General features: G+C 43.6%; 1 protein-coding gene across 4 annotated transcripts in view; it reads left to right on the top strand.

Annotated features, from left to right (window-relative positions):
- The first annotated feature begins 365 nt into the window (after window positions 1-365).
- The window catches only part of kctd17 (potassium channel tetramerization domain containing 17), a 30,713-nt gene continuing 9,614 nt past the window's right edge, over window positions 366-21,464 (top strand). Inside the window, exons 1-4 of one of the 4 annotated variants that reach the window (XM_012863108.3) lie at window positions 366-855; window positions 15,750-15,858; window positions 17,211-17,302; window positions 20,845-20,988. In XM_012863108.3, the coding sequence (XP_012718562.2) occupies window positions 376-855; window positions 15,750-15,858; window positions 17,211-17,302; window positions 20,845-20,988 (825 nt within the window). In that variant the 5' untranslated portion in view covers window positions 366-375. Of the gene's footprint in view, window positions 856-15,749; window positions 15,859-17,210; window positions 17,303-20,841; window positions 20,989-21,464 lie in introns of all 4 variants that reach the window. The other 3 variants (XM_012863107.3, XM_012863110.3, XM_012863109.3) reach the window with 3 other exon arrangements.

Genomic DNA, 21,464 nt, shown 5'->3' with positions numbered 1-21,464 from the left:
TCACAGTTTGCAGAATTATTTCACTCCTGGAGTAATAGGGCCAGGTTAGATTATTTTAAATATTTTTATTTTATTTCTTTAGGAGAATAAATTCAGGAGAATGAAGCTAAAGGGATACGAAAATAAACTTGTAATATTACAAAAAAAATACTACGAATACAAAGTATATTCAGAGATTAAAGTCCCTCTGATACTGTTTAAGTGACTGAGTAACTGCAGATTTGCCACATTTAAGATGGCGGACGCTCTGACGCATCGCAGCAGAGGCAGAACCCGCCCAATGACGCGTCTACTCTTATATTATGTCTATGGTCTTGAACATAGACAAGAAACGTCCGGGTGGCTCTTATTTTGAAGGGGCGTTCCGGATGTGAAATGCGTGCCTCTGGGAGCCTCCGCGCGGCTGGTGTTTGGGCTCGCGCAGCGTGGGGGCGGGGCTTGCGCGGCAGTTGGCGGACACGGCAGAGAGGAGCCAGCAGTCGCGCTCAGCCGTCCGAACTCGGAGCGTCTCGTTGTTTCCTACAAATGGCAACGACCGCAGAGGAGCTGCGGGAGCCGGCGGACGCCGCCGCGCCGCCCGCCCGGCACCGCCTCAACAGCAACAACAACAATAACAACAACAACAAAGACACGGAGGCGGCGGCGGGGGACAGCGCGACCTCCGCCACCGCCTCCGAACCCGGCGGGACGGCGTCGCAGGGCACCGGGAACGGTTCGGTCATCCACCCCAACGGAAAGTGGGTCCGGCTGAACGTCGGCGGGACGGTGTTCCTCACAACGCGGCAGACGCTGCTGAAGGAGCAGACGTCGTTCCTGTACCGGCTGTGCCAGCAGCAGGACCTGCACTCTGACACGGTGAGTCCGGGCAGGAGCGTCCATCCTCGGGGAGCAGCGGGCTGGGATGGCGGTGAGGGAGCTGGGGAGCGCGGAGAGTTCAATGACCTCCTGTAAAGGTGGCGGAGGTGATGTGTTCACGTCCCGTAGGACATCTACACTCTTGGAATGACTTTGATCAATTACCTATCAGCTCAGTCAGAGGGGTCCGAACCTTATGCCAAAACTGTCAAGTTAAAAGTAGGCCTGGGCCACAAATTAATCTTTTTTTAATGCTAAAACGCTCTAAGGGAGTTTATAAACCATTGTACATTTAAAACATTAAAATTGTCTCTCATGTTTTCCTCTCTAGCTTGGCCCAAGGGTTATAAGTCAGTCTGGTAAGGCTCCATACTCCCCGACCTAAAACAGACCGGGCCAATCACAGGGTGGGGGGCGGGACTTTACCTCGGTCAATTTCATTACCCATAATGCATTTTCTGCTACCATAACAGTTAAGATGCATTTTTTTGTTGCTCGGTGCCTTGGAAAATTAAAGTGCATGTGAGAACACCATGTATCCTCCGTTTTCTTTTTTTAGACAAGTTGCTGGAGGGTTTACTGGATGACGGGTTTTGTGGTCTACATATGACAAAAACAGAGCACCTGATTGGTTGTAACCTGCTGACCCTGTTAGTCCCGCCTTTCATTCGGGGCTCTACCAGCTTCTTTACAGATTGATGCGCCGTAAAGGCTGAGCTAAGGCTACTTTGTGCTTGACGCACGTATGATCATAAAGACGTCTTTATTTATATTCCACGCCCTTTCTCGGGCCAGAAAGTACGCGGACAGAGTCCCGCGTGGAAAACATGGTGGACAAGGAAGCGCCTCTTCTAGCGGAGGATTGTAAATATAAACATCTTTGTGATTCGGCCTAAAAAGATCACCATGATCAACAAATTGTTAACAATTCCCGGACAGAAATCATCACTCTTGGAGGAAAAGAAGAGTCTTAAATGTCGGAAACAACCATATAATGGGGTGTAGTATGCATGACGTAGGAGCGCAACGCTGCCCTCTAGAGTCTAGGAGAATAACGGCACCTCGGAGCATAAATGCTGCAAACGTTGCGTCCGCGCATGCTCAGAGATAAAGGTTGCTTTGTGCTTGACACGTGTGGGTTCCCAGTGATGGCGATTTCTGTGCGGGGATTGTTAACAATTTATTGATCTTTTTTTTTTTTTTTTTTGCGAGAATCATAAAAACGTCTATATTTACGAACCTCCCCCAGAAGGAGCGCGGATACGTCAGACATAAACCAGACTTATGGGGCACCAGACTCTGCGCCACCCTGCGTGTATAAATGGATAAAGACAATGGGTGTATTAACCATTTAATTAATATCAAAACAAAAAAAAGGTTAATTAAAGATAAATAGTTTGTGCTTTCCATATAGGGAGGTTTTAATTTGTCAGCATCGCTGCATGAACGGCCCATGCGGATGAACCAGATCTGGACCATTCTGGAGTTGTGGTCCACGGCGGCACTTTGGACGCCCCTGAGTTACTGTAAACCCTGTTTATGTTTACAGAGCGATTGCTGTTGGCTTCACGTGTCTTTTCCCCGTCAGAAAGAAGCCCCGCTAATCTGGTGGTGTGTGTTTGAGGTGATGACATCACAGGAGGTGGATGTGGCCATCTGGTGTCAGCAGACTTTATGATGGTCATGAAAATAACGTAAATCAGACTATTCTGTGTCATAGGAGGACCATGTGTAAAGGCTGTTTTATGTAGGAAAGGTTTCCATAAATGACTTCTGTTGTGATCTCTGATATTTAGAAAATATCTTGAATATAATTATTGTCTTGGACGTCTGTTGGGGGCAGAGGAAGGGTGTTACAGGAGAGGGTTGCTCCGACTCGGCTCTTCTTACCTCGGCATGCTAGCCTTCAAGGTTTCACTCGCAGATCAGTCTGGCTACTTTCCGTTAAAGAAAATTTGGAGCCGTTCACCAAACGAACGTCCAATCAGCGTTGGCTTTGAGGCGGGTTGAGGTGTGACGCAACGAGAAGCGCGTCAGTTCAGTCTAAACAACATGGCGGCTTCAGCCGATGAAACTAGCGTTAGCGCGGCTATCGAGCAAGTTTTATCGGAATTACAGAGTATTTCTTTGCTGAAAGAAGAGCAAAACGCTGCTCTGGAGGCTTTTCTCAGAGGAAAAGATGTTTTAGCTCTTCTCCCGACTGGTTTCGGTAAGAGCTTGTGGTTCTGTTTTCATCGTCGCTGTTAGTACGTCATATGCTTCGTTGATCTGATTGGTTTATTTGGCCCGTCTATCACCAACATAGGCCAATCAGCTGACCAGTATTTTCGCCCCTTCCCAAAATTACTTCAACGGAAGGTTTCCAGATGGATATGCGGAACAAATCTATCTGGTGGAGTCAGGTTATCGGCATGCTGGATGTTTGAAACAATAAGTGAAACTGAGACATTTACTCACTTTCTGATTAATAAATCTAATTATGTGGCTATTGTTCCTTTAAAAACAAGGAAAAAGCAGATAAATAAATCAAACCAACGTACCTGCTCTGTTTAAACCAGCAAAGCATGAAAAGTGACACGCATACCACAAAAACACGACAGTTCTTGATGTTCCTGAAGATCCCCACACTTAGACGAGTGTAACATCCTTTATTGTGCGAGCATCCAGCAGCTTTAGTTCTTCCTCGCGGCTGACAGGACCGACGGTGATGGTAGCGGCCAGACGTGCCCGGCTCCAGAGCCGCAGAGCTGCCATCCTGCAGCGTTTAGATGCATTCCTGCTCCAGCACACCTCAAACAAAACGGCGAATCCCCTCGGCAGGTAGCGAGACGTTGGTTTGGTTCAGGCGCTGCAGAAGGATTGCATCTAAAGTTGCAGGATAAGTTCTCTGGGAGAGGACTCTGGCCTCATTGGTAGAGGCAGTAATCTAGCTACAAGCATGCTGGGGCCGACTGGTATAATTGGGCTTCTGTGTGTCTTATTTGTTGTATTTCAGGGACGTTTGACAGAAACGTCTGGCTGTTGTCTTCAGACGTAACTTGTAAAGCATATAAACGTGGAGAGACTCAGCGTTGGCCCCTAAATCTGATCAAATCTGACCCGTTAACGCCACATTATCTCCTGTAAGGCCTTAAACGGACGGCTTGTTCCTGTAAAGACATTTTGCTGCAGCCCTGCCTCAGAAAGGCACGTCTTCCTGGTGGGTGTTTCACAGGCTGATGGGGAGCTAATATTCTCTGCCTCTCTTTCTCCGCGTGCGTTTGTGCTCCTGCGTGAAAGCAGCTCGGCTCAGATGGATGAACACGTGCCTCCTCTTCTGCAGGGAGCTGCGCAGTGGGTAGCCGTACAGCTGGCATCTTATGGGGACACAGAGAGGGAACAGCTATTATGCGTCTGCCAGTCACATGCGAGCTGAACACGCTGCAGGGAGCGCAGCCTCTGATAAAGGACGCAGCTTTCCTTTATGCTGCAGCCTTTGATATGGATGGAGAACGGAGGCTCCAGGGCGTCCTGCTCAGACGCCTGTGAGGAGGTGAAGCCCTGCGCCGCCGTAGAGTCCGATGGTTTAATAATGTGAGGGAATATTAGCGGCTGGGAACGTTCCAGAGAAACGAGGTGACGCGCTGTGGTGCAGCCCTGGGTAGCATAGCAGCAGGAAGTTAGAGCGTTGGAGACATGTAGGGAAGATCTTTATACAAACACAAACAAATGAGCGTGGTAGGGATTTACAAGCAGGCAGGTTAATGGCCTGCTGCGTCACACCCGGAGCCAGAGTTGTTGAAGTTTGCCGTCTCCTGAGCTCGCTGCGTCACGGTGGAAACAAACCTGCTGCTCAGCGGTTTATCCTGCCTGCTGGTTCAATCCCCGCAGCTAGAAACGCTTTGCCAGGTTAATTCTGACCATAATTCAATAACAATACATATCTATCTATAGACGTATAGCAATGATAGAAAATAAGGGTCAATAGAATAACAATAACCTTCCTTTTGCATTCTAGCCATGTAGGTTAATATTACATAATTAACCTAAATGGCTAATCACAACGCAGACCCAGAAACTAAGCTCCGCCCCCTTCATAGAGTTAGAGCACACGTTCTTTATTCTTTTTTAAAAACTTGTAGTTTTGGTAAAAAGTTGGTTGAATATATAGTAAAAAAAGCATATAGATAAAATAGAAATAAAACTGATCGGTGTCGAGAATTATCAACAAATTCAAAACATATATTTTAAGTGCAGCCCTGGACATTTTATGCTGTTGCTTAGCAACCTATTTTTAGATAAAGTACCAACAAACACTGAATTCAAACTAAACTCTTTATCCAACCAACTTTTTAGCAAAACTGCAAGTTAAAAAAAAAACAAACAGAAGGCGTTGTTGCTGAACTCTGAAGGGGGCGGAGCTTCCTGGGTCTGCCTTGTGATTGGTTGGGAGGATGTAATGATGTAATATTAACCTACATGGCTAGAATGCTTAAGGAGGGAAAACTGTTATTCTATTAAACTTTTTATTGACCTTTTTTATATCACCAACACGTCTATTGATTGATATATATTGTTATTGAATTATCGTCCAGCCCTCGGATAAGAATTCCTTTATTGTCCCTAAGTGGGAAAATTCAGGTGTGACTGTGGCAAACACACAGTTACACACAATTATTAGCAATGAAAGATAAAAAAAGAGCAAACTAGTCTAATTTAAAATTATCTCTAAAGAAACACCATGAATAGAAGATAAAAAGTAAATATTGTCCAGAGTCCTGTGACGTCGGCACCCCTGAGCTGAAACCTGGACATAAAGCACAGCCTCATTCATTCACTCAGAGTAACAGCAAATGGTGAATAGACTGAACTTATATAGCGTAGTATAAAAGTTGTAGCTTGTAGCGATGTGGAGCACTTTGTTTCAGCTTTTTTTAAGCACTTTATAAATAAAGATGGTATGGTAGTAATCTACTCAGAGGCACATTTGTTTAAATCTGGGTACGGTGTTCTCTGGTAACTTTGGTATTTTGTCTTTTTCTTATGCTGTAAATTATCCCTTATTTCTTGTTTTTATATCTCTACCTTTGTGTGACTCGCTGCATTTCCCCTGCTGCCGCGTCTTATTCTGGCTTTTATTCTGGTCCTCTGCTCACCCTTACTCCCTCTGGCTCTGCGTCACCAGATTGTCTCGTTTTTAATCATTTTTCATGTATTATCCAAAGTGTAACTGGCTCTATCAGAGAGGTAATTTGTTGCCTTTAAAGCTTTAAATGCTCACTGAGTCGTAGCGTCAGGCAGGATAGTTGCAAAGCATTCAGAGTTGATATAGAGAGCTGAATGCAGGCTGATAAATTTGCCTAAAGGGGTTTGTGCTGCAGGCTTTTGAGGGCTCTATCGATTGGCCCACATTTCAACCCTGATGCTCTTATTTTTCTGTTTTTTAGGGATTCATTTAAAGTCCATGAGGAACCAGAACAGAACTGCTGTAGCCACAGATGAGGTTTAGCTGGATAATAGCCGTGCGTTAGCCTCTAAATGAACCGACGGATCCAAACAGCTGTAAGTGGGTCCATGAATCAGCAAGAAAAAAGCAAACATGCATTTAGTTCAGGCTTCATGTATCAAACGCCTCGCCAGCCGAGCTCTTTATTCCCCTCAGAACTAGAGCGGCCAGAAAGTTAATATTAGCAATCCAGAGGAGCACATTTGCAGTTCATGCTTCCAGCTAAATGGGTCGTATCAGATCATCATCTGACTTTAAACGGCTCTGCAGATATCGGCCACACAGAGGTTCATTCAGTGATGAGAACGCAGCCAACAGGGCGACTTAAAGAAGGTGTTCTGGGTAAAGACATTAACTCTCCTGACTGCAGTCTGTCAGGCTACGTTCCTGATGCTTCATCCTGATTTTTATGTTTTTCCTTAAATCTATTATAATTATTTTTCCTGCGTGGTCGTTGCTTTTTAAATGTTGTCTGAATTAAGTTCAGCGTGAACTGTTTACGGTTCCAAACTGACCCGCATGTGCATAAGAACCATAACAATGAAGTCACGCCCAGCACGCTTTGGTCCAGGAAACCTGGAAGAAAAACTTTTCAAACCGTTTCATGTCTGCAGCTGCTGAGCAGGAGACGCACGGATAAAAACGCAGCGAATCTCTCAGTTCTGGCATTTTGTGCAGCTTCGGCAGCAAGTTCAGCGCCGTTCCAGTTTGACCCCTTATATTAACGAGATCCAGCGTCTCACCGTCCCTCCTCTGTGTCGTTCCCTCGGGGCTGATGTCCACTGCTGTACACTCCCCCCGGTGCAAAGTTTTAAATTTTATTTATATAGCACCAATTAACATCACGTCATCTCAAGGTTCTTTCCAAAGTCAGACTCCATCAGATCCTCCAGGTTGGTGAGAAAGTTTCCTCTCTAAGGAAACCCAGCAGGTTGCATCAAGTCTCTCCAAGCAGCATTCACTCCTCCTGAAAGAGCGTAGAGCCACAGTGGACAGTCGTCTGCATTGTTGATGGCTTTGCAGCAATCCCTCATACTGAGCATGCATGAAGCGACAGTGGAGAGGAAAACTCCCCTTTAACAGGGAGGAGAACCTCCAGCAGAACCAGAACCAGGCTCAGTGTGAACGCTCATCTGCCTCCACCCACTGGGGCTTAGAGAAGACAGAGCAGAGACACAGAAAGCACAGAAGCTCACATTGACCCAGGAGTACTTTCTATGGTAGAGAAGACAGAGCAGAGACACAGAAAGCTCAGAAGCTCACATTGACCCAGGAGTACTTTCTATGGTAGAGAAGACAGAGCAGAGACACAGAAAGCTCAGAAGCTCACATTGACCCAGGAGTACTTTCTATGTTAGATGGTAATAGAGGATGATCTGCCTCCCCTGATGATGTCACAGCTAACAGAACACCAGACCAGGTGTACCTTCTATGAAGAGAAAATAGTGACTCAAAAGTTGCACCAAATCCTCCCTGGTTGTCAGATTCAGGACCGCGAATGGAAGAGGCTCAAATCTGACTTGAGAAAATCGGATTTAACCCACAATCCCCTGCAGTTTGAACGGGGCTTTATTCTAGCGCTGCGAGTCTGAAGGGTTCTGTCTGGAGAAGAAGAAAGTGCTCAGACGTATTCCTGAAAGCATCGTATCTGACTCCTGCTGCGTTAACCGGTGATCACCTCGCCGTTCCCTGCCTGCTCACTGAACACAGGAGGCTGCAGGAGAAGCTGAGACTGAGGTGGAGGTTCTCCTTCCAGCAGGAGAACCAGCCTGAACCTGCAGCCTGAGACATTATGGGATGGTTTCATGGGTTAGAACGGGTACCTTGATTTGCTAATTCAGTTCTCATCTTGGTGTGCAGGAATGAATTCCAGCACATGTCCCAACTGGCGTTATCGGTTCTGAGGACGAAACCCGAGGCGCTGGCTGGGAGCCGCAGCCGTCGATGGAGGACGGTCCTCTCTGTCCACCGTGTGGACGTGTAGCCTGGTTACTGCATGGTGCGTCATTTAGACAACGGCTCGTATGGAAGGACAGTTAAGAAAATAAAAATCAATTAAGGACGCAGACTAAAGCTGGAATTTATCCAGAGAAGGGGATTTTTTTGCTTAATTCTTGGGCTGTTCCTACATGTTTCTTTCTTTCTCTGATCTGAGGCGTTGCCGGCTGCTGATTGGTTGACTCAGTCCAGCGTTCGTGTTTTCCTGTCGAGCTGCAAACTGTTGCAGGACTGTTGTCTCTCTGCACGGCGTGCTCAGATGCTTCTACATGTTTCCTCCATGGCTGCATGCTTGTTACCTGACTCCGCCAGATAGATTTGCTCCGCATATCCATCTGGAAACCTTACGTTGAAGTAATTTTGGGAAGGGGCGAAAATACTGGTTAGCTGATTGGCCTATGTTGGTGATAGACGGGCCAAATAAACCAATCAGATTCGTCGTCGCTCTGTTACGAGCGACGACGAAAACACAACCACAAGCCAAGCTACTCTTGCTGCTGCAAGTAAAGGCTCGTTAGCTCAGCAGAGAAATACTCTGTAATTCCGATAAAACTTGCTCGATAGCCGCGCTAACGCTAGTTTCATCGGCTGAAGCCGCCATGTTCTTTAGACTGAACTGTCGCTCTTCCCGTTGCGTCACACCTCAACCCGCCTCAAAGCCAACGCTGATTGGACGTTCGTTTGGTGAACGGCTCCAAATTTTCTTTAACGGAGAGTAGCCAGACTGATCTGCGAGTGAAACCTTGAAAGCTCGCGAGATCAGGATGGTCTCACGAGGCTAGCATGCTTGTGCTTCACGTAATAAAGTGGATTTATTCATCCCTCCTGTGGGCAGAAACATTCAGAAAACTTTAAAATCCTTCTAAGTTAATTGTTATAAAAGAAAACCGCTCCTCCTGTGGATGGACCGAGTCTGAGCGGCCGGTACCTTCAGCCTCTGCATCTCAGCTCTGCAGCAAAATGGTTTCAGTGTGTCAAAAGAAATTTGCAGACTAAATGCTTCATAAATAAGTTAAGAAAAAAGGTATCGAACCCTGAAAGGCTTTTGTCCTCCTGCAGCTATTATTTCAACTGTGCAATATTATCTCATTCCACTTTAACAAGTATTATCTAACAGTAAGGAGCCTTGGCTCTGGTGCTCATTATTATTGATATTATTATTTTATTTATTATAGGGGAAATACATTTTTGCCCGGATATAGCGACAAGTTCAGCTTTAATTTTTACTGACCTCACATTAAGTTTTACACGGTGATGGGACTAAAATTATGACAGCTTCAGTTCTTAAATTAGATTTAACCGACAGAAATCCGTCTTACATTTCATTTTAATGATATTTGTTTTAATAATCTGTTTTTCCAGGTAAATCCTCGTCATCAGATTGAAGCTGGAAATGTAAAAGATGCTCAGAATCACACAGATGATGCGTTTTGTACTATTTTTCATAAACAGATGTTGTCCTCTGCCGTCGCTGCGTCTTTTTCTGTCAGCGGATTGAAATAGTTTTGGTTTCCAGCAGAGTTTGCAGCACATGCTGTTTTCTAAATGGGTTTTCCATTTCTGAAAGAGCGAGGTAAAAGAGAGCAGAGTCTTTGAACGAAGGATTTCATGCTTTAATGCACCTTTGAAAAGGATAAACATCAACATTTCTGAAAACTGGCCAAACCAGAAGACCGGATTTTAACCTTGGTGGGATAAAAATCAGAATCGTCCTGGTAATCTTTAAGGTCTGGTTGTAAAACCAGTTTTTCTCGTAACGATTCGTCTCCAAACAAGACGATAAACTAAGGATGCACCGATTATATATTTAACATGTCTGTTCTGGCCGATAAGCGATGTTTACCGACCCTTTCGACATCATGAAGAGGCAGCCAACCACTGACATTTCTTCTCTGCTTCAGTCACATGACCAAACAGACGTCACATGACCAGGAAGTGCCTCACAGAGCGCCTCACTGGGGTTTACTGAACATTTGTACAGTCTCCATATAAAATTCTACAGCTATAAAATTTGCATTGGTGAATATAAAAAAGACAAAATAACCTGCAGGATAAATGGGCATGTGAAGAGGAGGTAAGCTCGACCTAAACGATGAAGCAGGATCAGCCGTCCAGGTGTCACCGCTGGGAGGCTCGGTTAAACGAGCGTCCTGCGAGGGCTGTCACGATACTAAAATCTCAAACTCTATATGGATACCCAGGAAAATATTCAATATATAAATAATCAATAAATAAATGAGAAATAAAGTTATAAAAAATATTTTACTAACATGAAAAACTGACCTTTTTCAGTCTCAACATGGATCGTGCTCAACAGAATCACAGATGCTAGTTAAATAAGCGTATAAATAAATGCTAAATAAATTACCCAAATAAAACACGTACCTGATAGCATGCCGCGCTAACATCAGTAATACGTTTCATTTTAATTAAATTATGAACAGGAACTTTAATTTACTAACCTGCAGGAATTCATCATGGAGGCAATCATATTTAAGCATTCTCAAATGATTAAATATTTAGTATCGATACTAACCTAAATTAGTGTCGTATCCAGATACAGCATTTGAGTATCGATACTTTTGACAACCGCTCGTCCTGCAGCGATAAACTCACAGCAGCTGAAACAGCAACAGCGTCACAATAACTAATATCTTCAACATTGTTGCATGCTGGACATATTGCTAGCAAGCTAGCATGAGCCTCACGTCATCTAGCTCGCCATTCAAAAAGGGAACTAAAAGTAAGTAAGTTTTCTTGAAATTAGTATATTTTCCTTGACTTGAGCAGCTAAATAAGATTATCTGCCAATGGAATGAGCATTTTTACCCCTAAAATAAGATAATTAGACATCCTGCACTTGAAATAAGATGGAGATGAATTGTTCTTATTTTAAGTGCAAATATCTCATTCCATTGGCAAATAATCTTATTTACCTGCTGAAATCAAGGAAAATTACACTAATTTCAAGAAAAAATAGCTTACTTTTAGTTCTCTTTTTGCATTAATTGAAATGGTTTGACGTCGGTGAGTCAACCCTGGGTTTCGGACTCTGGATGATAAATGTTTAGATGGTGGCATTTTAATTTAGAAACACAATGATGGTTAAGTTTCAGCTTCTAACAGGAACCGACACATTAGGGTCAGTTTTAGGTTCGGCGTTTAAACTCGTGAACCTTTGCCTAGACGGGAGAACGTGTCCGGCGTGAACCGAGTCTGTGGCGTTGGTGCTGGCTGTCTTCTGGAGTCTGCAGGTGGAAATGTTCACACGTTCTCCTGGCCTCACCACCTGCCGCAGGTTCTTCCTGTTCTCCTGAGAGCAGCTGGAGAACCACACGGGGCAGCAGGTCACCAGGAGGCTTTAAGCTTCTGAGGAAATAACGTCTTTGTTGGGTTTCCCCGTCTGGAGGAGAGATGTGTGCTCCTCCAGCTGAGATCAGCAGAGATCTGGACACCCGGGAACTTGTGGAACTTTCTCAGCCTCCTTGCTGTGTTTTGGAGAGGGGAGAGTGTTTGGCGTGTCCTGGAGATGTTGAGGTCCAGGTTATTTTTCCAGCACTGGACCTCCTCTCTGTAGCCGGCTCATTATTATTATCAGAATTATCCTGTAATTTACTGTAATTTACTGCAACTCACTGTGATTTTTCAAGCTGTATGCAAACTAAATTTCGTTCCGTACGCACTCTGTGCATACAACATGACAAATAAAGTTGTCTAAGTCTAAGAAATCAGACCTAGAACAGTGTGAATATTGAACAGGGCTGAGGACACAGCCGGTGGTGCTATTGTTATTTTGGATTTATCGTTCAGCATTAATTCAGAGAAGACGGAGGAGGAGCTGAGAGATGCTGGAGACGGATTCCTGCCTCTGACCATCCCAACGGGACGCTTGGAGGATGAAGCAGACTCTGGGTTTGAGAGATTCTTTGAAATCTTCTCTTGATGTTTTCACGCCCTGGCTTAGAGTTAAGTGACGTTGGCGTCGGTCTGCAGCTCTCTCCTGTAGGACGGTGTGTGTTCGCTTCAGTCTGTCTGCGAGCTGCCATCGCACCCCTTCCTCTCTAATCAGTCGTCCCACATGCTGCGTTTCTCCACCTTTCCTCCTGGTTTCATCTCACATCCTTTCATCTTGTTTCTGTCCTTTCAGTCAAAGTCGCCGTTTTACCCCCCAGAGCATCGCTGTCTGTAATCTTTCCTCACTAATCCCCATTTTACCGATTGCTGCAGTCTTCAGTGTGACGGGTCCTCGTTCATAACTTCATTCACAGCTCAGGTTTGAAAAGCGTAGAATAAAATTAAACTGCGTGTTGAAGACGTGGACCTGCTGTCGTTAACTAGTGTCTGAGCTCCTCAGGCGTGTGTCAGATCACGCTTCACGCCGATGATTGTCGCATTAACGCACCAAATCAATGCGTGGTTAAACTCAGGAAAAGGTTTTACTAACCTTCCCTCAGACAACCCGGGGCTGCACCAACACGCTGCTAATAAAATTGTTCAGTGGTCTGATGAAAATGCTCTGAAAATAATCCAACAAATACCGAAGATGTTGTTCTGAATGTCATTAAGCCCTCGTTAGCGTCTGTTACAGAGAAATCAATCAGGAGCTGTTCTGTAGACGCTCATGATGCACCATCTGTTTAATTCGGTTTAATTTATTGATTTATTTGGCAGGGACAATGAACAAGAAATAACATTGCTTTAAACACACCAGAATTAGCCAACAGGCTATTTTCCATCCATTTTACGTGTCTGATAACGAGTGTTTTGCAGGGCTGTAAAACCACGTAGTATGAATGTCTGTTAGTTGCTGAAAAGTCTAAACTGCTTCATCAAATGATTCTTTGCTCTAAAATTGTCGTCCACCCTGTCCAGAAACATTATAAATCTTCCTACAGCAACAATATTCTGGTGAGATTAACCTTCAGGGCTCCACAGTTTCAGAAAGTCAGACTGAGAAATGCTTTTTGCCGTCAAACCAAACGTGGAGCATTAAGCATCGCCATCATCGGCTCGTCTTACAGCAGCTCTGTCTGTAAGCAGCAGCGCTCTGATGACAAACGGCAGACTTGTTCTGCTCCCTGCAGAATATTTCCTTTATTTTTCAGCCATCTGTGTCAGTTTTCTTGCCTTCATTGGTCCAAACAGCTTGTTTTGGTTCCACGGAGAAAAACTGATGTTTTTGCTTGACTTGAGAGGATGAGAGCTGTGAAGATCAGGACTCCACCTTGCTTCTGGTTATTTAGGGAAAGGTTGTTTCCTCAGGAAGTGGTATGTGAGCAGCTGATTATTACGATCTGGAAAATGTCCAGGTTAGAAATGTGGAAGAACCGGCGTCCCTGGGTCCAGATTCCTGACATTAAAGAGAAAACTGAGGCTGCAGGAATGACTTCCTCCATGCCGTCACCATCAGGCAGCTCGTTATGACGAGGAGAAGGAGAAAGACCGCATCGATCCAAGTCCATCAGCTTGATTTCCCTTCCCTAAAAAGCTTAAGCGGCTTCGCTTTATAGTTACTCTTGAAAAACCTCCAGAAGGGATTTGGTTACAGTTGTTACTCAGACCGACTAAAAGCACTTTTACTTCTTCTCTGGTTTTGTTACGGTGTAATAAACCAGGAGGAAATGAGTCGACTAAACTGCCGCATTAAAGTTAATATTTATTCATCAGTTCCACATGAACTAAAAACAAAACTAGTTTTAGTGGAACGGCATCGCTCCTAATCGGTTTTGTCAATAAGAAAATAACTTGGGGGTTTTTTTTGTCCCAATCAGGGCATTATGTCTGAATATTTTCTGATAACGAGTCCCAGTCTGACCAGATTTAAAGTTAATAAAACCAGGATATAGGCAGCAATTTTTAAAACTCACCAATGGCGTTCCACATGCTGCAGTTTCTCCGGTTCTTCTTAACTTTGACGGATATTTTTTGTCACAAGTTTGCTCAGATTTCTTGTAAAGAAATATCTGGCCGTTTACATCCAGTTAGACCCGCGTCTTGATCCCGTAAAACATGGCGGCATGTTAGCCGGCTTGTTGAAGCTAGGCTAGCGCTAACACGTTTCCTCGCTATCATTGGTTTATAATAAGGTTCATCAGATTTTTCAGTTTCATTTAATCAACAAAACTTAGAGAAAATATGACGCGTCTCCTTCATAGACTTTATGTCCTGCTCATAAAACGCAACAACGCGTTTTTCAGCTGCAGGGAGCCACAGCAGCCAATACGGTCTCACTTTCACGCTGAACATTATTAAAAAGTGATGCTCGGTGGCTTGTTTCATGCTGCTGTTAAATTTGTCGAATTTAGTCGCTTTTATGCTTTACTAAAACTGAAATACAGTTGCTTTAGTTTATGCAGTTTAAAGAATCGGATCATTACACCCCCAGAAAGCATCATTTCATTAAAGTTTTGACCAGCGTAGCTGAAAGGAAACCTGTCTGGGTGCGTTTAGTCTTCTGGGTTATGCGACTCTCTTGATGATGGCGAGTTTTAAAATGCCTCCTTTTAATGAGCTCTGTTGTGCAGGAGCTTTAATTAAAAGCTGCTGTTTTAATCTGCTTTCAAAGAAGGAGCAGCTTAAGGCCAAAGTTTTTATCTGCTTGCATCTCTTAGCTGCTAAAAGAATCGGTCACATGGAGACAGAAGGCTCTCGCCACGCAGCTGAACATCTTCTCGCTCCTTCTGCTCTAAATATAGAGGAGAAAGATATCGATGCGCCTATTTCCAGCCTTCTGCCACCAAGCTGGGCCCTGGGAGAGTGAATGTTGGGCCCACGTCCATCTGAAAACACTCTTCTCTTGTCAGGTAACCGTATTTTTAGAGCAGGTTCAGTCCTGGACGTGTTGCTGTGGATCTGAGCAGACAAAGATGGAGTCGCTTTGAGATCGATGTTAATTTCCAGGATATCGACGCACGCCTGAGTGCAAATTCAGCTCAGATATCCATTGTCTCCATCATTTCAGCCAGGGTGGAGCGACCCAGGGGTTCTGTCAGCAGCAGAACCCGTCCGGTACCGCTGCTGGAGCTGGATTTGTTCAGGCATAGTTTCGCTTTTCCAGCGCAGTCATTTAAATATACGGGCAAAGAAACGATCCAAGCAGGATGTGATCTTCCAGCTGGCGAGCTCCCCCGTCTAAAAATAGAGGCTAATGTTCTGAGCAGAGGAAGTCGCTCAAGAAGACAAAAACATTCAATCCGCCGGAGAAACCAACTCAGAACAACAAGTGCAGCGAATAGCAGAGCAGAAGGTTCACTGATGGGATAAAACGGGGATCGTTGATCCAGGGATGGAAAATGTGTCCTTCCTCCCCTTAAAGTTTGTGATTTTGTAGCTAGCAGTGAGCAGGAACCATGCATGTGATGTGATAACGGGGTAATTGTGCTTTTCTCCTCTGTCCCTCTCTGTGTTGCAGGATGAAACTGGAGCCTATGTGATCGACAGAGACCCAACCTACTTTGGTCCCATCCTCAACTACCTGCGGCACGGCAAGCTGGTTTACAACAAGGAGCTGGCGGAGGAAGGTCTGGGATGTTCTGACTCTTCCTCAGACGTCTTCAGGGCGTGGCGGGGTTGTTCTGTTGGGCTGGAGCAGAAAATGTGTCGGAATAAGTCACTATATTTGCTAAATAAGACGCACTCTTTAGGACTGGATAGTTTACACAGCTGAGAAGAAGCAGAAAAAGCTGATTTAAACGGACCATAGGGTGTGTGCAGTAAGAGTGTCGGCTATTATCCTGCTTTAGTGTTTTATATAGCCAATGGAAACATGCAGGGATCGCAATATATTAAATCTCAATAATCACCTCAGTATTGGGAAAAATAAAGACCTCAGCGTCATGCAGGTAAATGCTGCATTTAAAGGCAAGGCAAGTTTATTTATAAAGCACTTTTCAGTAAGAAGACGATTCAAAGTGAACAGAAAAATATCACAGAGGGAAATATTACATAGGAAAAGAAAAACATTACAGTAAGAAAAGAATAAGCTTAGTAAATCCTGGACTAGACTTCTTTAGTTTCACTGGAATAAGCTTCATCACTAACATTCAAAGCTTAATTGTTTTTATGCATTAACAAACACACTGAAAACATAAAATCACAGTACTTAACTGTTTCTATTCATAATAAGAAATAAACTCGGTAAATTTGTGGGGGTTTCTGATTTAAAGTAATTTTACCAACATTTTGAAAGGTAAAACAAAAATAACGTCTTTTTTTTGTAATTACAATAAGAAGTAAATCCTGGATTCAACTTCTCTAGCGTTACTGAGACAAGCTTTATCACTAATTGTTTCTATCCATATTAAGAAAGTAAATCCACGGGGGTTTCAAAGCTAAAGTAGTTTTGTCCAACTTTTCTTAGAGCTGCAATTAACTAGACTTGTTTTTGTTTCATTGTAATAAAAATAAACTAAGTAAATCCTTAAAGCTACAGCTTGAGGTTTCTTTGATCTGACCTTCCTGACACTACAGCTAAACCCAAAATCAGCAGAATTAACGTATAATGAACATAATAAGGTCAGATTTAATGGTGCTTCTTATCCTAATGAGACAGCTCCCATGATTCACCTCAGGTTGCTTTTTGAGATCGCTTAAAAAATAAGAATGAGTTGAGATGCTAAAACACGGCTACCAAAATGCGATGAATATTACAGATATTTATCTGATATTAATGGCACGAATGAGCAGTTATGAGGGGAAGGATGCCGCCGCCTACAGGATATATGACAGAAATAACCAACAGTAATGAGGTTGTAGCTATAGAAAATCCAGTTAGAGTTGAAATATATGTTGTTGTATTGTTTGTGTAATTTTATGCAGAGAGATGGAAATGTTGCAGTGTAACTGAGCTGGCGGGTGTGTTTCTGGTTTCAAGGTGTCCTGGAGGAGGCAGAGTTTTACAACATCACGCCGCTGATCAAACTGATAAAGGAGAGGATCAGTGAGAGGGACTCCAAAGCCACACAGGTAAACTCACAACTCATTCAGAGGTCACAGCGTGGTGCCAAAGATCTGAGCCTCAGCGCTTATTAATGCACATTTTGGCAGATTTTTCTCCTAATATGAAGACGTTTCACTTAAGAATACTTTAAATGTTTTCTGAAGCCAGTTCGGATTCTCTGTTGGACATTATCTTCTGTTTCACCTCATTTTCAGTCCAGTCCACCTTCTGGACCATGGTGGACGGGGCAGGTTTCATGTTCAGCCTCTAATGTGTCAAACTCAAGGCGCGCGGGCCGAATCTGGCCCATCAAGGCAATTTCTCCGGCCCTCCAGAGCCAAAAAGGCATATCACATCATAAAGTAGAGGCATATCTCCTTTTAAAATGTATAAAGTGGCTAAAACAGCTGTTATTACACTTTTAACTGTGTAGTAACAGCTGTTACCCCTAAAATAACTCAGTTTCCCCACAACACATTAAAATAACCCAGAAATGTCCAAGAAGAGAAGAAGTGATGCAGGATGATGAGTTTAAAGGGTAAATCAACCCAATATCATATTTTTTGCAGATAAATGGTATAATCTGGGACTAATGTGCTACTTTTATGTTACTGTGCATTATTTAATATTTCTATGTGAACTTAAATTAAGTTATGAAATCAAAAGTCTCATCTATACAGGAGCAACCGGCCCTTTTAATGACTTCATGATGCCAAAGTGGCCCCATGTAGAAATTAGTTTGACTCCCCAGATCTAACCTGTAAATCATTCAATCACAAACAGGAAACCTGCCGACGCACAGACAGCTTACTTTGTAAAATGTGTTTAATTGCTGCATTTAGTCTAATCAGCCCAAACCTCGTCCAAAGCAAATCATGTTGTCAAACTCACAATAATTCCCAGACATACTGCTTGAAGTCTCCTCAATGAGACCCCAGAGGAAGCGCAGACTGACGCAGTTTAATCTGTGTGCATTAATGCAGCGCTGATGAACCCAGTTTGTCATGTCAGCCATCGCTCTGGTTAAGGTTTTAAAGCTTTGATTCTCCTGTTCAGCAGCGGGCTGCAGGCTAGCAGCTGGAGCAGATAAACAGCCAATTTTCAGCCTTTTCAGCAGCGTACAAACCGTAAGCTTGGCGGGGGTCGAGGTCTCCTGAACGGCCAAATGATGACTTGTAATACGGCCCATACTTTAGCACATTGTCCACTTATTCTATGTGACTTTGGGCTTATAAAGTTGCTTGTGAATTTTGTGAGCAGTGGTTGTTTGGGCAGCTGGCTATTACCTCACGCAACAAGAGACCGGCGGAAATCTGTGTCCACATGCTCGCCCCGCCCTGAAGCTCTGTCTGCCCTGTTTCTCTATCGGCCCCACGGAGCCCAGAGCCGCTACCAGTGACCAGCTTTCAGAACGAGTATCCCTTTAATTGTTGTCCTGTTTGTTGCAAAAGGTCCCAAATGAAATCAATAGGAGAGCAGTCATGTTTTCATGATCAATTTTAACATCACATAACAGCTCTGTTATGTAACAACACAGCGGCTTTTGTGTGAACGGTGCGTTTAATGCAAATGGGACGTTTTATACAACTAGTCTAAAGATCTCAAAAAAAGATGAGATGGATAAGAAATTCCTTTATTGTCCCAGAATGGGGAAATCCGGGTGTGACAGTGGCAACGACAGACCAAAAAAAACAAGGGAGTCTAATCTAAAGTTGGTGCTAAATAAACGGCAAGAATACAAAAGTAAACACCAGAGTAAATATTGCACAATTATTGTTAGTATGGCATACTCAGGTGAAAAAAGATGAAATATTCAAGTTTAACAGTGGAAAAAAAAACAGCAGCCTATTTTCAGAACTTGGGATAATATGTATGAATGTGCAGCAACGTCTCAAAGTAGCTAGGCCTGTGCAAGTTTGCTTTAGTATCTGGAAGGCAGTGTAATGACTGAGCTCTAGAATGCCAGGGTATTAAAGCTAGGGTCGACGGTTTTTCTGGAAGTTTCCCCAAGTCCCTTTTTTAATAAAAAAAAATCTCCCAAATCCTCTCAGGTCTTTTTTCTTACTGAGGCCTTCCTCTTCTTCTCATAAACATGAACGTGGTTCACTTCATGCGACTCTCAGCCATGTTCAGAGTCTACGGTGAGAGCAGCGGAGCTACAATGAACGGCTAACTGCTAAGCTAACTGCTAAGCTAGCCGCTAAGCTAACCGGATACATAAACACAAGAAGTGCGCAGCCAGCAAGCGGAAGCTAACAAGGAATGAGCACAAACACTGGCGTTAGTGAGCGCGGACCAATCCCTGCGATTCGGACCAAACAGCATGGATTTGTTTTTACAGGCCTGCAGCTCCCACAGAGATAAAAATGTTTAACCTCGTTTTTCTGAAAACGTAATGCATTAATTACATTCAGAATACAAGGACCATTTTACCCTGTATAATAAAAAGTGTTCCTGAACAGGAATATAAAACAATTGCACAAAAGTTCCCAGACTGCTCTTTAAAGGCATATGGATTTATTTTTGGGGTATTCTGTTGATTCAAAAAGTTGAACAGTTCTAAGATGTTGAACTGGAGGCGATCCGAGTCGGACCAGATGCTGCGAGAAGATTCTTTAGCCCAGTTTCAGTATCTGTGCAGATCAGACCAGCAGCTCTACAGGGAGGTTTCAGGTTAATATCTTATGTTTTAACACGGGGATGCACTATATACCTGCATCAGCATCAGAATCTGACGATGTTAGCCATTTTTTTTATCATATCAGTATTGATACTATTAGCAAAACTGGTCTGATATTAATAACGGATGTTTATTTCCGTCTTATTACTGTTTATGTTTCAGAGGGTGTTGTTTGGTCATGTGGCTGTGATAGTGATCCAGTGGGGGGGTGTCTGCAGTGAGGTCTTTTGACTGTTGAAAGTGTAGAGAAATGTACAGACATACTGATAAATATCGGTTATCGGCCACATCAGCTAAATTAATATCGGACATCAGAATTGGCCTAAATTTTCAAATCGCTGCATCTCTTGTGTAAAAGCTGCATGATTATATCTAGAAACTTTACCTTTACCTCATCTCATGACACCTGAAATGAAATATAAATCCTGAATTAGAGATTAGATAAAAAAGTAAAAGGCTCCTGAACCTTCAGCAGTTATACAATCTTAGATTTTCATGGACGTTTGCGTACAAAGACTCTTTTCTTTAGAAGTCGATTTTCTTTTCTTACTCAGTCTTACATAATGCCTCTGAAACATTCGCCCACTTTCTCTGAAACTGACTCACTGCAGCGCTCCGCTTTGGGATAAATGTGATTCAGAAATATAAAAAACGAAGGATTTTAGCCTCTGGTCACTTTTTATATTATCTGTGTTTGATGAGCTGCTTATAAACTCGGCTTTATTTAGGTTCACTGAACAAATTAGCTTGAGCTGCAGTTTTTGGTGCATCAGTTGCATTTAGTTATGGAGGAAAATCGACTACAGGCTGCAAAGTGTTACGTATTTTCTGCGTGTTGTTGGACTAAATGACTGACCTCACCTCTCTGCTGTCCCCCCCCCCCAGCAGGTACCGCCCAAACACGTCTACAGGGTGCTGCAGTGCCAGGAGGAGGAGCTGACCCAGATGGTCTCCACCATGTCGGACGGCTGGAAGTTTGAGCAGGTCAGCGTGCGCACCTGCAGAAAGCCCCGCACCGGACTGCTCTGGACTGTGGGTTGGACTCACGCTGCTGCTGACCCTTCAGTTTGATCCTTGGTCTGATCCCCTGACCTTAGTCCTGCTCTCTGCACTCCTTAAATTTAAGGTGGAAACAAACTGAGACGGTAGTTTAGCTGCAGGTGGTTGACATCAGTCTTGTTGCACAGCTTTCTGTTCGGTTGACAGAAAACATTTCATAATTGGAGAATACGGCAAGAAACCAACAGTCAGCCTTGGTGTGATGCCAGTTGAACACTAGGTGGCGCCAGTTAGGAAGTAATTTTAATTGTTGGCAGTTTTAATAGCAGTTTTTAAACTATAGGTTGTAAATAGTTAACATAAATTACCTGATAGGAAGGATATTGAATAAATACACAAATGGCTTGCCATACTGGCCCTGTTATATGACCACTGGGTTTCCACTGACTTTACTTATAATGGGTATCACTGATGATTAAAAACAAGCTGGCTGTAGATTAACCTCATGG

Source organism: Fundulus heteroclitus, unplaced genomic scaffold, assembly GCF_011125445.2.
Source record: "Fundulus heteroclitus isolate FHET01 unplaced genomic scaffold, MU-UCD_Fhet_4.1 scaffold_47, whole genome shotgun sequence".
Classification (NCBI taxonomy): Eukaryota; Metazoa; Chordata; class Actinopteri; order Cyprinodontiformes; family Fundulidae; genus Fundulus; species Fundulus heteroclitus.
The sequence above is the reverse complement of the archived record's forward strand: the minus strand, read 5'-3'. Positions and strand labels throughout refer to the sequence as shown.